The sequence below is a fragment of the Macadamia integrifolia genome, chromosome 5 (genome assembly GCF_013358625.1).
Source record: "Macadamia integrifolia cultivar HAES 741 chromosome 5, SCU_Mint_v3, whole genome shotgun sequence".
Lineage (NCBI taxonomy): Eukaryota > Viridiplantae > Streptophyta > Magnoliopsida > Proteales > Proteaceae > Macadamia > Macadamia integrifolia.
The window spans coordinates 37,772,176-37,790,241 of NC_056561.1; the positions used below are offsets into that span (position 1 = coordinate 37,772,176).

The 18,066-nt window shown below is 36.8% G+C and overlaps 1 protein-coding gene across 2 annotated transcripts; it reads left to right on the top strand.

Moving 5' to 3' along the window:
* Positions 1–1,876: 1,876 nt before the first annotated feature.
* LOC122079077 (K(+) efflux antiporter 4-like) lies at positions 1,877–17,929 on the top strand. 2 transcript variants are annotated; one of them, XM_042645321.1, is made up of 20 exons: positions 1,881–2,402; positions 2,699–2,745; positions 6,060–6,118; positions 6,274–6,352; positions 6,511–6,572; positions 6,662–6,737; positions 6,872–6,946; positions 7,620–7,691; positions 7,797–7,880; positions 9,127–9,195; positions 11,691–11,768; positions 12,563–12,651; positions 13,831–13,927; positions 14,018–14,071; positions 14,787–14,882; positions 15,724–15,912; positions 16,031–16,108; positions 16,552–16,596; positions 17,242–17,331; positions 17,406–17,929. In XM_042645321.1, the coding sequence occupies exons 1-20, from the start codon at positions 2,156–2,158 to the stop codon at positions 17,466–17,468; spliced, it is 1,749 nt and encodes a 582-aa protein (XP_042501255.1). In that variant the 5' UTR covers positions 1,881–2,155; the 3' UTR covers positions 17,469–17,929. The 2 variants fall into 2 exon arrangements, 1 of the variants encoding a protein (XP_042501255.1); XR_006140263.1 differs by having other exon boundaries at positions 1,877–2,402; positions 16,552–17,331; positions 17,406–17,464.
* The last annotated feature ends 137 nt before the right edge of the window (positions 17,930–18,066 follow it).

Below are 18,066 nucleotides of genomic sequence, written 5' to 3' on the forward strand. Positions count from 1 at the left end.
TAAGCTAGGGTTAGCAGTTGGTCATCTGGTTTCTGAACCAATTGTACATAAATAGGTTGGCAGGTGAGGACTTCCCTGTTGCAGCTCTGTGCAGGTTCTCCTTCCCCTTCTCCCTAAATATCCTAACTTAGTGTCGACTCAGTTCTTTTTCCATATTCATTTCCTAGCCCCGCAAAAAAGGAGAAAAAAACGTTTTGAGAGTAGTTTGTGTTCATTGTGAGTCAACGTTCATTCTTATCTTTAATAATCTAATTTCAAATAATTTGGTTCTTAATTAATGATTGATCAAAACACCTGACTTTATCAAAGAAGTTAAACCTAACAGTCACCGTCAGGGAAAATGACCTACTCCAATCATTTTGTCAACCAAAGGTGATTTCGGATGGTCAACCCGTTTGGTGCTGGCAAAAAAGTCCTTTAAAACTGGACCAAAGGCTGGCCCATTTTGGATATTAGCTGGACCTAATTTTATAAATAAAAACCAAAAGTCAAACAGATTATGGCTGCATGGAGATTTTGCGTCCTGATACATATTGTCGTTTTTTTTTTTTTTTGAAGAAAGAATTTTTTGGTAGGGAGAGAGTTCTTTAAGCAAGCGGTGTTGGCCTCTTATGCACGATATTATTTTGTTGTATCTCATTAGTATACTCTCATATTCCACTTGCTTAAAAAACCTTCTCACTTTATTTAACCAAAAAATGACTTTTTAGGTTTGAAATCGAATTGATATGGGTTGATTTAATTGATGCATACTAATATCAGTATCAACAATAATTGATACAGTATTGATATGGTATGATGTCGTATTTTATAATCTTGGCATGGAGTATAGCATATCACAACAGGTTGAGCATTTGCATTGATGTTCTAGAATAACTCCCCAGAGTGCTCAAGAGAATTTTCATGGAAGAAATTAAGAAAAGCTAGAGAGGCAGAGCTAGTGATCAAAGGAAGAAGAAGGAAGGGAGGGGCAAAAATGTTAAAAAAGATTGGGTGGATAATTTGGTAAATGTAAACTTACAAACCCAATATTGAGTAATCTTGCAATTTTTTAAGAGGACAGTTGCCTCGTTTTGAGAATACTGCAATAGAATGGCAGATCCTAAGTCCTAACTCCAGGAGTTTATACGAGTTCAAAACCTCCTGTCATCTAATTTAGGAATCCTCTTCCAAACTAAGGGGTGTCAATTTGAAATTGAAATCAAATATCAAATCTAAAGTCAGAGCCGAATTAATAGATCCAATCAGAGTCAAATTGATTCAGTTCACATTGGATTTGAGTATATGAGTATTCACCTTGGTTTGGATCGGTTATGGTTTGGGGTATAGGAACTGTTGGTTCAACCAAAATCCAACAAAATTGATTTGGTCCAAATTACGACAAGTGTTTTTTGTAATTTATTATCACATATTTACATGCTAAGATAATTTTAGAGTTAACAGTGGTCATAAGGGCCATTATCTAAGCCCATTATGGATAGACATATTTTGAGCTAAAAATTATAGTCTTAGGTCCATCACGATCATGGTTCAAGAACATAACCATATATGTTACTAAATTAAAACCAAGCTACAAAATCAAACTAAAACCATATTCCATAACTGAATTGAAAATGAAACCGATCCAAATTTAATTTAATTAGCTTGGGTATCTAAATACAGAGCCAAGTCAATTCCCAATTTGTTTTCAATTCACCTTCTCATCCCTTTGAACCTATCGAAAACTGAGCCAATTAACACATCTTAATTTTAACCCCACGAAAAACAGCTGAGAATGTTACCTAATTTTAATTTTATAGCTTACACCAATATAAAGCCAATGAAGCAATTTTTGAATTCATAGCATTGTCAGTGTGGTACTCTCGCGTGCCCTATGTCTAAAGCAGGAACCGGAAAACAGCATTTTTTTCCCAAAAAAAAAAAAGGATTATCAACTATCAAATCAAAGGGTAGTTGTAGCCTCAACTGGCAACTCTCTCTCTCTCCTACACGCGCACACACATGGAAGGCAGTCACTGTCAGGTCGAGCTGACACATTTTTTGTAGAACAACGACCACTCAACACTCCTCTCTCAGTAGTCACTATTTTTAGAGAGGTTTACTGTTACTCTGCCTGCGCCCAACCTTTACTCGGCGACAGGCGGACGTTGTTGCAATGACGTGGTGGAGTACTTGTAATTTGCTCGACTTCCTCATTGTCTTCCTTCTATCTCTTCTTCCTCTCTCCCTTGCTTCTGTTCCTTCTCTCTCCCAGTCTCTCCTCCACTCCGACTTGGATGCCTCGGTCGACTTCAACTCCACTGATTCTAATGCCACTCGTCCCAGATCCAGGGAGGATAGTTTCGCTGGTATGATCGATCGCGCCTTGGAGAAGGAATTCCCTGATAATGAACAGTCCGGAGGTTTGCAGATCTGACCTCTTCTCCACTCTCTCTGTTACCTTCTTCTTTTTATTTCAGTTAAGATTTAAGAATTTGTTTTTCAGGTAATTACGTCTTAGTTTTGGGGACTTATTTCCTGTGAAAAAATGCATACACCTTATGGATCTTTACTGATTGAATGCCCCTTTGAAACTAAACTCTTGAAAACAACAACAAACTTCACTGCTACTGGTACTGGTACTGGTACTGGTACTGGTACTAAGTGATATTAATTATGAAATGAAGTTTTGGGCACCTGAATTGTGGTTCGTTTGCAGAAACTGATGATGCCGGCAGCTTCAATAACAGTGTTATCGAACAACAGGTTGGTAAATGTATTCCTTGAGGATTGTTTTCAAATTTTTATGGACAACACGCTTATGACTTTTTGTAATGAAATATTGGATGCATAGTCTACTGTGGAAGTGATTATCTTAAATTGACTGTTGAACACATTTGTTTGCCTTCACATCAGCGAGATATTGGCTTCTAGATGCAATTAGCCTTCTTGTAATAGTAATCAACTCCTTGTTGCTATAGAATCTATGGCAATCTTAGTTGAGTTCCAATTCAGTTATATCTGTTTCCATGAGCTAATGCCGTACTGAGTTTGTGTACTTTGCACGCATGCTAAATCTTCTTCTCTGATGAATGTCCTGTTCTATAACTTCACCTATGTTTTTGGTTGTAATGTAGCCACAATCTTTGTCCTGTTACCCGAATACCTGGCATTGAGATTGGTACACAATTAATTGACTATGCAAAAACTGGAAACTAAGTAGAAACATTTCAGTCAAGTTCGAGTTAGATTTGATAGGGGCTGTGCTTGCATTATTAACTATGACAAATTGACTTGTCTATGTTGGTTGAGCTGCTCGTATGGAAATGGTGGAGTCTCTTAACTTCTTACTTGTGATGCAACCAATCAACCAATCTAACCCTATATACTTGATTATAAATTAGAACTATGAATGGTGCAACACATGCCAGTTTTAAGCAAGTTTTAAGATCTCGATCTTGCCCCTAATCTCACTAAGCCAAAAAAGAGAGATCTGGCGAGATCTCACCGAGATATTGCATTTTTTCCCGGTCGACTTGGTGGTTGATCTCGGTGGCCATATGGTCTTTGTAGCCCCCAAAACTTTCCATTTATCCTATTTTAGGCCTTCTAAACATAATGGAAACATCATTTTTTAACAATCAAACCTCAAATGATACTTGACTTTGTACCCTATGTAAGTAGTCTCTAAATCTTCAGACCCTAGGCTAGTTTGCTCTATTCCACAATCCACATTCCACACTTGACACACCATCTAATGATTTTAGAAGTTAGTACATATATAACCAATTTAAAAAGTGTAAATAATCGTAAGAATTTAAAAGACATCATGGATAATTACTTAATTGTTTAACATTTAACATTAATGACTGATAAGTGATGACAGATGAGTCACATTCGCATACATTGAAAGGACATAGATAAGCCACATAACTACATTGGTACAATACATATTACACAACACATTTTGATATATTACATGTAGTGTAAGTAAGAAATTTGGCAGGAAAAAGCACCATAATCCCATCAACAATGCTTGTTTTTTTTCTTCAAAATGTAGCAAGAGAGGTGAGTTCTGGGCTGTTTCTCGACAAGATGAGGTCGAGATTTGGCAAGATCTCGGTCAAGATATGGTTGATTTTGTGTATCGCTTGTCATCTCATCTCAAAAAATCTAAAAAGAGAGATATGGCGAGATCTCCCCAAGATCTTAAACCATGGTTTTGAGGAGATTTCCTGACAAACCAAGGGGCTAAGAGCTTGCTGGTTTTGATATTCTAGGAGCTTGTGATGAAAGAAGGTGAGTGAATAAAGTGGAAATAATGGTGAGAGAGAGAGAGAGCATCAGTATTTATAGATTTTTGGACCCTAAGCCAAGTAATAGAGCTCCAAATATACAAACTAAATCTAATATAATAGGACCCTTCTAGAATGCTTACTTGGTTAACAAGATTTTCTTATGGCAGTTAATAATGGCCCCACAAGATCTCCATGCCATCTTGATGCAGATCAAAGCGTGAGAAGTCAAGTGTGAGAAGAAGAGGGCTGAGAATCAACTTCAGGAAAAAAAAAAAAGAGATTTTCTTTACTGTTCACGAGTACTGTTCATGTGAACAGTATCCAATATGGGTCCTGCTGCCAGCTTATAATGTGGAGAAGACTTGAAGAAGATTCTCTCTTGATTCGTGGGCCCCATGGCCAGCTCGCATGGAGGAGTTATGCCGCAAGATTTTAGGAAATCTTTGATTGATGTAGTTTCCATTTTCATATTTCCTTGTAATAGTTAGGAAGATATTATCTAGCTAGTTTCTAATTTTAGATTTTACTTTTAGAAAGTAAGAATTCTAATTGGGTTTCTATCTTTGTAAAAGGGTGGGATTTTATTTGATTTGTAATTAGTTTCCAAATAGGATAATATCAAATTATAAGGGGATCCTTTTCCTTTCCATGCAAGGAAGGACCCTATTTTGTAATTAATTTAAATTTTTTAAATAAAGGAAGAAGGCTGATCTACAGCCAACGATTTTGAATGAAAAAAAGAAAAGAAAAAAAAGTTTTGTGCTGGAAAACTGTGAGATGCAACACTGTAAGAGACTTCATGGGTGAGATGCCCTAGGGAAGAGTGAGATGCTCGACCCAACCTATCCCCCTTCCCCATCTATTTTCTTCTCCTTCTCTACTTTTTCTGTTTATTTTTTCATCTTTAATTTCTGTTACTAGTTTCTTGCGACACCATCAAATCTGGATTTCTGGACAGCAAGTTTCTTGGATATTCTATCAGCTACTGGAATATCAATCCTCCTATAGGGTCGGCTCTTGTTTAACCAGCTTCTACATTTCATCTACTATTTAAAATTTTATTAGAATTCCCTTATATGGAATGCCAATGGCCCCACTAATAAAAATTAAATAAAATACTACTAATTTTCTGGCACCAAAACTAAAAACTCAAACCAATTTGAAAACTATCCTACATATCTAGGCCTACACTATTTCAATACAATAAAGATAAAAAAAAACAATTAAACCATTATCGGCTCATTCTTCATTGAGCCCTGCAGAATGAATTAGCCTGATGGAATGTATATTCTGTTTACTGAAACATTCCACACCCTGCTGATCGTCATTCTTCATCTGCCCAATATTTAGGGTCTAAGGCTTTAGTTATGCGGGTGCACAAATGCCCAAATACTAATGTCCAAAGTAGCAATGAAATATTTATTCCCACATCTCTCTTTGTGTACCATGTTTGTTATTCCAAATGTTCCCAAACCGGCGAAAGCATTCCCTACACTATTACAATACAATCAAGATACAAAACAGAAATCAAATGCCCAAAATAGATCAAGCCACACCCATTGATGGTAATCATGGAACCACTTACTAAGACCTATCCAATTCCCATCTTTTAGCAGTCTGCCGTGCAAATCCTTTCAGCCTTTCCACTCAATGCAAATCTGTTTTTGAATCATGATGAGCATATGGTGGTTTTGAAATATAAAATAATTATGCAATCAAGGCTGAGGGGTGGAGTTTGCTTGTTTCTGTTGCTAAATACTATTTTGTGTTTTTATTTGTCAGGCAGTTCTGGAAACTGTTGCTAGAATCAAGCCCAAGAAAAATGAGACCAAGGAAGAGAAGTAAGTGCTTTTTTTTTTTTTTTTTTTTAATATCATGCGAATCAATAAATGGTAATGGTACTGGTTTTCAGTTGAGGCCGTTTGATGTTTTTAGTAGCATGAGGGATATTTGAATTCATTTGAATTTTCATACTTCTTTGTTGTTTGTTTGTTAGGTCATTTCAACTTCATGATGTTTTTAATTTGGATAACGAGAATCAAGCAGAAGATATGCCAACATTAATAGATAGAAGGGTATGTTTCATTTTTATTATTGTAATATTTTCTTTATTGCACTGTTCTTGGGCGTGTTTCAACTGTTAAGTGACATTGTCCATGTCTGCATGCATGCATTATATATGCTACTTCAATGGTTAACAGATTTGCTATAAATCTTGGCTGCATTTCTTCAGGACAATGTGTTTATTATTTCTAATCCCAAATCAAAATATCCTGTGCTACGGTTGGACTTAAGGTAAGAGTATCAATTCCATACCTTCCGTTATCATCATATTTATTTTTTACTAACGTTGACTTGTCAGCTTTCCTGAACTTTCTTTACAGATTGATATCAGATCTTGTAGTTGTCATTGTATCTGCAGCCATTGGTGGCATTGCTTTTGCGTGTGCTGGACAACCAGTATGGGCATTATTATTTACTTGGATATGCTAGTTTTATTCATCTTCCCATATGGAGTGTGTTCACATCCATATGGGAGTTCTTTCTCTTTTTCTTTTAGTAAAACTTAATTACTAAATAACAAAAATGTGCAGGTTATTACTGGATATTTGCTAGCAGGATCTGTTATTGGACCAGGCGGGTTAAGTTTGGTCAGCGAATTGGTTCAGGTATGTTGCTTTTCTTCGTTAGAGCTATAACCTAAGTCTTCTGAATATTTGGCCTTGTAATTTTGTCTCTGTATGGCCTGTTGACTGCCACATGTTTGCTTATTATGACATGATAAATAAAGAACTCTGTGTAACTGTTAAACGTTTTCAGATTTATTATTCTAGTTGTATGCTTACTTCGGTTTTTGTGGTCAGTGGCCAGATAGGTTTTGTATAAAAGGAAATTTTCTTGCAGTGTTATTTCTATGTTTAGCATTTCACATTGGATTTATTTGTGACTCGTTGGTTTATGACTTATGTTATTGGAACAAGGATCCAAATGTTGGTTTTGTTCATGATTTTGGTCCCTGTGGAAGTGGAACTATTTCTTGTATAGTTTGACATGTTTATGTTTTGTAAAACTTATGGGTTTTAAATGGAATTTCTGGAAATGATAGAAAAATACAGCTGCAAACCTAGGATCCAGATAAGAAAAAACAACCATTTTTTACAGTTTTAAGGAGGTCAACCTAGTGAGAAATGAAATTATTTGCATTTAGGTTCACTCTCTAGATAAATAGTATCGGCCTTTAGAACCATGGTTATATATATCTTTATGTGTTCAAGCATGGAAATGCAAATCGGTTGATATGGTTGCTAATTCTGTCCATCTTAATGCCGATTTGTCTTGCAGGTTGAAACGGTAGCTCAGTTTGGGGTGATCTTCCTTCTTTTTGCATTGGGACTTGAGTTTTCTGTAACAAAGGTTGGTTTATGGCTTTATGCTCTTTTTCATGTGCTGTCTCTCATTTTTGAAACTTGTAAATTATATCCAGAAATGTGATTCAGATTCTTCCCTTCACATTAACAGCTTCGAGTTGTCCAAGCTGTTGCTGTTCTAGGAGGCCTGCTCCAAATTTTCCTATTTATGTGCTTGTGTGGTATAACTGCCTCGGTATGTATATTTCTATTGATTAGTTTGGGTGTGTTCTTTCTGAATCATACCATGTTTAACTTTCAACCATGGAGAGACTCCTAAGAAATATATAGTTGTACTATAGGCAGGAGTATTTTTTACTTACAAACAAGACTTTTATTGTTTATCTCTGACCACAAGTTTTCAACTTAAATGTTGATAAAAACTGAAAGGCCTACTTTACCCTGTTATTTGAAGTACCATGAACTGCTTATTGACATTCCTTTTTTGACTAGAAAGGGTAAGAGTTGGCTCTTCTATGCAAACAAGTACACCCAATCCTATTCTTTGAAACTTGAAGATATCAAGTAATGTAGGATTCATAGACATGATTTGGTTGATTCTTAGTTGTGTAGATTTCTTCATTACCTGTACTTCAAATGCCTAGTTTGAGACGGAAAGGAATTCCTATGGATGGTAGTGTCTGTCCAATCATTGATGAAGGTTCTACCTTTTGCCTGATCTATCCTGTGGTAAGGGTAGGATTTACAACATACCAGATTAGGTATTGAATATCACATATCCGCTACCCTATAATTAGTTAAGCATTCCTCGCCCAATCTCTTTCCCCAACCTTATCTGAGTTAGTAGGTTTTGCCTAATTTTGGGACTCTTCTCCACTTGCACAGAGAACTCTTCCACCATGTTGAATAAAAGAACAATAATTTGAAATATAAAAGTTGAATAACTTTGTTGTCTGTTGTAAAGTTGAACTTGCATTTTTCTCTTCTATCCCTTATATTCTTTATAAGCCAGTTCTTTCACCTACAATTAATATCAATTTATGAGTTCATGCTTTTTGGCATATGAATATTTTTATGAGCAACATGTTTTCTTCTGATCTTTTGTTCAATTTATTTTATTTTCTTAATCTCTTTCTTAGCATCTTGCACTTTATGAAAAATTGAATGGCATGAATAACTCTTGATCCTCCATTTCTTTGCTACAAAATTTGAGTAATGTGGTATCTGTTTGGGTATTGTATACTTAAAAACAATTTACTCTGGCTTTTGAACTCTTAACATTGTTCTGGAAGTCGTTAAATGTTTTGTATGTAATATTTTGTTCTTATATCAAGCTCTTAATTTTCCAAGCTTCTGGGAAGTAAATTACTACCAACTTTGGTTTCTAATGTTTGAAGAATATTTAGAGAGCTAATATTTACTGTCTTTTGATATTCTTGTTGTTTGCAGTACTGATCTGGGAAATTGCATGCTTTCTGCAGTTATGTGGTGGTAAACCTTCAGAGGGGATGTTTGTTGGTGCATTTTTATCAATGTCTTCAACAGCAGTGGTAACTATCTAGTGCTTTTTCCTAGAATCCTGCCTGTTTATGTACTTGCTCATATGTATTCTTGGTAAATGAAATGGTTTTGGCATCTCTATGGCAATTCTGCACATGGAAGTGTAGCTACATTATGATGGAGCAGATCAGAAATTCTCTGTTTCCACATATTAAATGGTTTTGGCATCTCTATGGTAATTCTGCACATGGAAGTGTAGCTACATTATGGTGGAGCAGATCAGAAATTCTCTGTTTCCACATATTAAATATTACAGATCCTCATCTATCAAAAAAGTAATATAGACCCTCATATACTATTCAACTCAACTCAGCCTTATCCAAACTAAATGGGGTTTGCTACAGGAATCCTATTTTGCAATCTCACTCTATATAGTCTTATTTGTTATTTACCTAGCAACATATCTTTTCTCATCCTTTCCCTAGGTCATTCTATGACCACCCCTTGTTCCGCTAGCTCTTTTGATCTGTATCATATCACTTCACCTTATTGGTGTATGAGTGGGCTACAGAGATCCTGATATAAATTATGAATACATAATTGGCATACATAATATTGAAAATGATATATACTTGAGCTATTCATTGAAGACAAGATACCTGAGGGTGCACTTCAGGTCTTGTTGCCTTATCCTTTTCCATTTTCTTGTACAACTCAAATTTCCTAGCTGGCAGTGATTCAGATTGTCTTTTAAGAAAATGATTGCTTCTTTAATGCTTATCAATGCCACTTAATTCATTTTCACCTTCTAAATTCTCTCAGACTGAACGGCAGTAATGTACCATTTCTGATTGATAGGGCACAGCCAATTTTATCTGGTTCCATCTATTAGAACTTGTGATCCAGTGGAAGGATGCATAATTTCATCGTCAAGTTTTTCTGTTTCTTGTCTGAAGCATCAAATTCACTTGATTTAGGTGTCTTTTCTTCTGTGGTCAACGTGGCTGATTCTATCCTCTGAATTTTAAAGCCTAGAAGATAATATATTTTTATCTTTGCTCACCCACTTTTGTAAAGTGTTCTTAAATTTTATTGACTCTAGTTGAAATGGTTTTCTGGTGGAGGGTTGGGAAGGAAAGGGAAGAATCCCTGAGATGAACTCAGAGTTGCAGGGGAGAGAGAAGAATCTCACAAGAGAGGGAGGGGGGGAGAAGAATCGCACACAGCCAAGGGCTGTGATGCAGATAAGGCTGCACTTACCTGGTTGGACTAGCATGACCAGCTTTGGAAGCGAAGAGCCAAAAGGAACCGATCCAGCCCAGGGTTTTGGTCCAACAAGGGTTGGAACTAAGTAGTAGTTTCCTAGTAGCCTTTTGTTCCATGTTTTACTTGAGCGTAGGAGTTAGGACTTCTTCCTTGCACTAGTTTCCTTTTATGTTTGTTTCCTAGTTAAGGTTGGATACCACATCTCAATAGTTTCTAATTTCATGTCTCTATTTTACTATATATAGGTTGTAACCGATGGACAACTTAGAGTGAATTTATTTTGAATTAGTTGAAGTGGTGCTTTGTAAGAACGTGTGCTTCCCCTTCCCTCCCCTGCTATCCTGATTTCCCCTCTCTCCTCTAAGCCCCTCCATCAAGCTGCCAAGCCATGTAGGCACACACCACAACCAAATCCAATTCATTCTTCAAAATCTGTCTTCTCAATTGGTGACATGGTATAAATAATAAAAGAAACCCAACATGAAATGGAAACCTACTCTAATTTGGAAACTCAAATTAATTGAAAACTAAATCCTAATAGCTATATCCTACTATTGCATATTAATTCCAAAATATAAATAAATAAAATCCTAAAAGACCCTACTAGCCAAAGACCCAAATTGGATCCAATTCATCTCCTTCTGGATACCCAGATGGGTTTGGATTGGTCTACAATTGTGCATCTGCATCATTTGCCCAAAGGTTTAATGCCGGCTGCTAACCTGATGCAACTCTCATTTTTTTATGCTTGGGACTGCAATGCAAAACTACTAGCATTAGTTTAACGTTGATCTGAGTGCTTATTAGCATCAAGATACGAACTAGGTTGTTTGGCATTTGTTGTTTCCCCTGTACATTAACTAATTAGAGTGCTTTTGCACTGCAGCTCCTAGGCCCTTCAAAGGAAGGTTGTAGCATTTCCATAGCCAACACTAAAACCTTGGGGCAAAACATGTGACCGTGATCCTCAACTCACTTTTCAACCTTATTATAGGTCATCCCTGGACTTGATGTGCTGCATTGTCACCAAACTGTAATAGAAACAAGTAAGATTAGTTGGTGGCGTCCCCTTGAGTCAATACGACATCAGTACCCGGTTGCATTGGAAAGTAAGCTACAGCTGGGATAGTGGGATGTAAGGGTTTTAAATCCATGGTTGAGTACGAATAATTAGCTAGTTCAAGAGAGTAGGTCTTGCTCCTAACTTGAAAGGAAGAAATTATGATTTAGTATGTAACTCGTTCAAGAAACATCTGATATCATCTTATTTGGCTTGCAGGTTTTGAAGTTTTTGATGGAAAGAAATAGTATCAATGCCCTTCATGGTCAAGTCACAATAGGCACCCTTATCCTGCAGGTATCAAACTACTTTCCCCATATTTTCTCATAAATGACATTCCGTAGAAGTCCTACTAGATATCACCACAGTTGGTGACGCTTAGGCGTTTACCACTTGTGATACATCAGACATGCATGGGTCCATGGTACACAGGACCCCAATTTTCCCACCTCAATGTTCCAGTTTTGGCCCCAAAAAAGAAGTGTAAGTGCCACAAAAGGGAGTTTGAGGTGAGAGTTACAGAAATGCTACTAGATAGTTTGGGTGCTTGTTCCTGGCTGAAATTTGACCAGTGAGAATTGTGTAAGGTCATCTTTCATATGGACCCACCCATATCCATCCTTGTTTGCCATGTGCCAAGTGGTGACAAGTCTACATGTAACCAAATGTGGTGACATTTAGTTTTTCCCTAAAATTAGTTTAACCAACATCCACAAAAATGTTTTTGGGATCGGGACATCCTGGGGAACTGTCAGGCAACTGAAGTTTCCTGGACCCATCCAAGAAACAACTATGGAACAGCCATGAGAACCGTCAAGCATCTCAATCATCTGGGGCAGCACTCCAGATGCCCCCTTAGAATGCTGATTCTAACTGGGATTCAAACTACCTAATTTTTTATTAATTCATCATCTGGATCATAATTGTCACGGCGTCTAGGTGGCCCAAGGTGTTGAAGGTGTCATGGATGCCAAGGTGTCACCTTGACAACTATGATCTGGATCATACAACTTGGGTACATCTTTTGATCTTCATAAGACCAAACATGTGTAGATTGTCATGCATGAGTTCTAAGTTTTCTTTCTCAGCAGGACTGTGCTGTGGGCATGCTATTTGCATTGCTTCCGATTTTGGGTGGTACTTCTGGGATTCTTCAAGGAGTGATATCCATGACTAAGTCATGAGTAAAAAAATCTGTTTATTCAATCCAAATGTATAATTTCTTTGTCACTTAATCAATGAGAGCCTTGGCGTTGAGTCATTTGACATGCGATGGAGTAATTAGCATCCATTGTATGCAAATGTTCCATAATTGTACTTTATTGCCTTCCACAGCTCGGATAATGAGTCGGCCTTTACAGTGTTGGAAAGTGAACATATTTTTGTCTGCTAATTCTTATAAGGAGATGATATAGCTGCATCTGTATTTTCTTTTGGATTTTTCTGCCTTCCCAAGTTTTGATTTCTTGTTGAATGCATCTTTAACTAAAAGATCGTGTTCTCATCTGTTTCCACTTTCCAGGGCAATATTGGTTCTTGTGAGTATATGCCTTGGAAAGCCCTTGTTGAATGAAAAATTTTGAACAACCTCATGCTTTGGAAACTTCAATGGACATTGGAACGGTTCTTCTTTTTTATTAGTCTGAGTGGGGGTCTTATTTGTTTTGAAGTGGAGATTTGATACTTTCGTGATGCCATTTCTGTCTTTTTTGTTGCCCTGGATTTTTTTTGTTTTTGTTTTGTGTGTGTGTTGGGGTGGCGGATGGTTGGGGTTGTGGTTGGAAATCTGCTCCTTGATGGTTGGAGGCTTTTTCTCATTAACTAGTATTTGTTTGGCACTCTACATAAAACCAGGAAGAAATAAATGCTTCTCATTGGCTCTTTTTTGTTTGTTTAGTTCTGGTCCCCTACTGTTTGGATCTAATTTTAGATTGGCTTTTGAGTTCTATATATGAATATTGAGTACATGTTCTCGTTAGCCACTCTTGTTTGTTTAGTCCTGGTCTCCTCGTGTTTGGAACTATTTTTAGATTGGATTCTGAGCTAGTTACTTTCCTCTTGTGGTGTTGTGGATACTGATTTGCCTTTTGTGTGTTGGTGCACATGCTTTCTCTCCCTTAAGGTAACAAGTTTTTGCCTTTTGTGCTTGTGTGTGTGTGTGTGTGTGTGGATATTGAGATGAACTCAATGTCCATTAATAGGCACAGTTGCTACTTATTTGTGGGAGAGTTAATTAGCTCTTGCAATATGTTGTCTTCTTCCCAATGTGAAATTGAACTCCTGACTTGAGATATTTTTGTGTCTGACAATATTTTGTGACAAAACAATGTTTGTTAGAACTTATCCTTCTTTTGACCAGGTTGATTCTCTTGATTACATTTTTGGCAATCTTGTCGATATTGTCTCGCAGTTGTGTACCTTGGTTTCTTAAGCTGATGATAAGCGTATCATCACAGGTAAAGATTCCTGAGGTTAAACTTTATGATTTCTTCTAATGCTAAGTTGCTTCTTGGATGTAATTTATAATCATTATCTTATATGTGCAGACCAATGAACTCTATCAACTGGCATCAGTTGCATTTTGTTTACTTGTGGCTTCGGTAAGGTTGCACTTCTTAATACTTGGACCACTATCTTTATTTCTTTAGTTCTGTTATACTCATTTACTTTGTCCTCATTCCCTCCCCCCCCCCCCTTCTTATCTGCATTATCATTTTGTATTTTCGGTGCAGTGATTTTTCCTGCTCTTTAGAAGTTCTTGCATATTAAGGCACGATCCTCTTGTCCCCATTTTCATCTGTCCCTTGGCTCTGTTTGGTTAAAGTGGAGTAAGTGGAAATAGGCAAAGTAAAGTAAACATTTTTATTTTTCAATTTATATCACTTCACTTTGAACCATTCAGGGAATTGCGAATTTAATTATTTTGAAAACATATATGACGCTCAAACCTAGCATGGTTCACTTGATCAAATGGTCCCTAAATTAACCTTGAGTCTCGAAACCATGAAGCATTGGCTGTTGATGTGTTGTTTGTCATGACAGCAGGACTGGATTTTTCTTAGGCCACTGTATTGGTTGTGTGTAATGTCTACGAATTAACATAGATATATGATTAATGGGTGAAGAAACTTCTTCAAATAGGATCTATTGCCTGTACCATTCTTCTCTGAGCTCGATCCTACATCACAGTTATCCCTTCCACAAAAATGTCTGTAGTGTCAGTATGATGTCTCTTTTCATGGATTTCTGGAAATATTTTTGTCTGCTACTTCATGTAACACAAATTTCTGAGTTGGATGTTCTATTTTGTTTCAGTGTAGCGACAAACTTGGTCTAAGCCTTGAACTGGGTTCTTTTGCTGCTGGTGTGATGATATCCACAACTGATCTTGCTCAACATACACTTGAACAAGTAAGACCCTTTCCTTCTTGTTTTCTATTAAATGTATCAAGTAGGACAATTTCATTTATTTATGTAGATGGTATGGTGTTTGCTGCTACTATGTACTTTCTGCAGTGTAGTCGAACATTTATTTATTTTTTTTTTTTTATTTTTTTTTTTAATTCATGTGCCTTTCCTTCATGATAGTAGTAATGCTCTTTCTTCTTCTTTTATTTTATCTTGAATCAATGCTATACTTTGTCTTCACATATGTAGCAATGCTTTTAATTACTGGAAATCATCCTACATCATACTATAGTTATGAATGGCTTGGAGAAAAATTAACATGGCTGTGATGGACCAATATCATGCATTTCATCGTAGATACTAATTAGTTATTACCAAGATCACCATATGAATTCAGGGATATTTTTTATGAAGGATTTATATATATATATATATATAGGAAAAGGTGATATAGTAAGATCTCCAATATGCAGAAAAGCCCCCACAAAAAAGCCCTGCAAGTATGGAAGTGACCTGATCAACAAGTAATAAGACTGGGCAGAAAGTTTAGGAAGTCAAGTGCTCTCTGATCCAACCAAGTAGATAGATAGCCAACTCACTCCCAGCTATGCTTGTAGGTTTAAACCTTGTGAAGTGGGTCCAAAGCAATGAACCTAGTATTTCTCTGTTATTAAGGGTGATAGATTCTTTTTTTTTTTTTTTTTTTTTTTTTAACCTTCTATTGTTCTGTGTTCCGTAGTAGATTATCTGCTTATGTGAATATGTAGTGCTGTTAGCAGAGAAATCTATTACAGTTGAATTTGGATGAGATGTGCACCAACACCTACTGCATTGCTTTTTGCAGGTTGAACCAATTCGCAACTTCTTCGCTGCGCTTTTTCTTTCCAGCATTGGGATGCTGATTGATGTCCATTTCCTTTGGAACCATGTGGATATTTTACTGGCAGCTGTTATTTTGGTGATCATAATAAAAACATTTGTGGTCATGATAGTTGTCAAGGGATTTGGCTATAACAACAAGACCTCACTTCTAGTAAGCTATAACTAGTTATTATCTTTTTTTGGTAAACATTTTTCAATATCTTTGCTTGCCATGATCCATATTGCATTGGACAAAGGATTTCAACTTTCAGGTTCGCATATCTGTGTAGGTGGGCATGTCTCTGGCTCAGATTGGGGAATTCTCTTTTGTTCTTCTTAGTCGTGCTTCTAATCTTCATATGGTGGAGGTCTCTCTCTCTCTCTCACACACACACACACACACACCCAACACACATAAATGGACCATTGCAAAGTAAGTGTTCTGTGGTGTCAAGTTAGTGTTCTATGGTATCAAATTTGGATCTGCGTGCTCATTGAGAACTAGTGACCACCCTGACCATGTTAGTTCAGTTTGTTGATTCCTGCATAACAAATATTTGGATGGCGTCAGTGCCCTTGTTACATCGCTTATATAAAACAAGTAATGTATAATTCATGAGCACACGGAATCAAATAATGGTAAATTTTTACACGTCATCTAATAAGAACCAGATTGGTTTCATATGGTGTAACGTCAATAAAATGTTTATGCACATTGAATGTTCATACAACCATTCGTGCACAAATAATTGTTGGTTCTCTTTTTATTAGTTATGTACCCAACTGGACGATGTGTTAATTCATTCTGCAGGGTAAGTTGTATCTGCTGCTTCTTGGCACAACGGCTCTTAGTCTGGTATGTAGCCCAAAACTGAATCATGCCTTCACTGTTACAATGTTATCTGTAAGCCTGATCATGGTGATAAAGACTTTCAGGATGCATTCATCCACGCTGCTATGTGAATGCTCCCATGTGTGTGTGTGTGGTGCAACAAAAGGGAAAGTAGGTCTTGTTGGCAACCCCTTTTTATGCTTTTATTGCCGAGGGTCTTCTGGATGTAACATAATTTTGAATAGGAAACCCTTGAAGTTACTGTTCAATCATTGAGTATCTTGAAACTTTTTCTCTGAATACCCTGCCACTAGGTCAATCAGATAGGCTGGAAGCAGTGGCAGTCTCCACACCCTCACCTATAAATGTGTTTAGAGATGGTGTAAATAGGTACATGAGCACACTTAAATGTGTGCAGGGACTCATAATATTGCAGGTATGAACACAAAAAATGCATCTTGAACATGGTTTTGGACTAGATTACTTCTAATATTCATTGGAAGTCTCTCAAAATTAGAAATTTTCATAGGAGAGCATAGCTGATCTGCCATAAGAAAAGGGGTTAGTACAATCAATATTCAGTTCCTTGTTTGTATTTGTGACTCGTCTATTCCAGAGCTAGCTTGTTTGTGATTCAAGATGTGTATCGCTTACCAAACCATTATGCAGATGACTACCCCATTACTTTTCAAGTTAATTCCTGCTGTTTTACATCTCGGAGTGCTATTACGTTGGTTCTCTGATAGTAGCCAAAGCGAGGTATTCAATCTCGTTTTTTTGTGTCCTTTTTTTCAAGTATGGATTTCGCTTCTAAAGATGGATTCAATTTCCAGATTGGGTTTAAAGGAGAAGGCCTTCGTGTAGATAATGTTAAACGTATTACATTGATGGAATGATGGTCCAAGGCTCACATGTTTCATGAGCAACAGAAAGAAAGAAAACACTGGAAATGGAATTTCGAGCTTGACCTGATATACTTCTTGATACTCTTGGAGAATAGGTGGCCAAGAGTACAGAGGTAGACAGTCTCAATTTTCCTCTTTATAAGAAAGGTCTTGATGATGTTTGTTGCATCTCCATCGAAGTTTGCAAATTAGGCAGACACATGCTTGGAAAATGAACAGCGTGGAAGAAGCAATTCAACGTGCTCGACACATCTAAAGCTTCAGCTCTGATTCTGGCCACCTTGCTACTAACCCGTGTGCTGATTTTGTGTAAAATAGTTTCCACCATGTAATGTAATTCAAATTGTTTTTTTACCCCACCCCTTTCTTAATTAGTCTGTTGCATAGTGAAACCGCCTTTTTTGGCTGGAAATGTATCAATTCATTTATAGTTTCATTCTAAATTCTCTTCACTAAATCTGTCACATGGTAGATACTTGGGTCATCTTGGTTAGCTTATCATGACAGCTCTATTGGCCCATTTGGAAAGAGATGTTCTTTTAAGAATTACAGGAAATCTCTGTTGGAAAAATAAAATAGAGTCCATTTA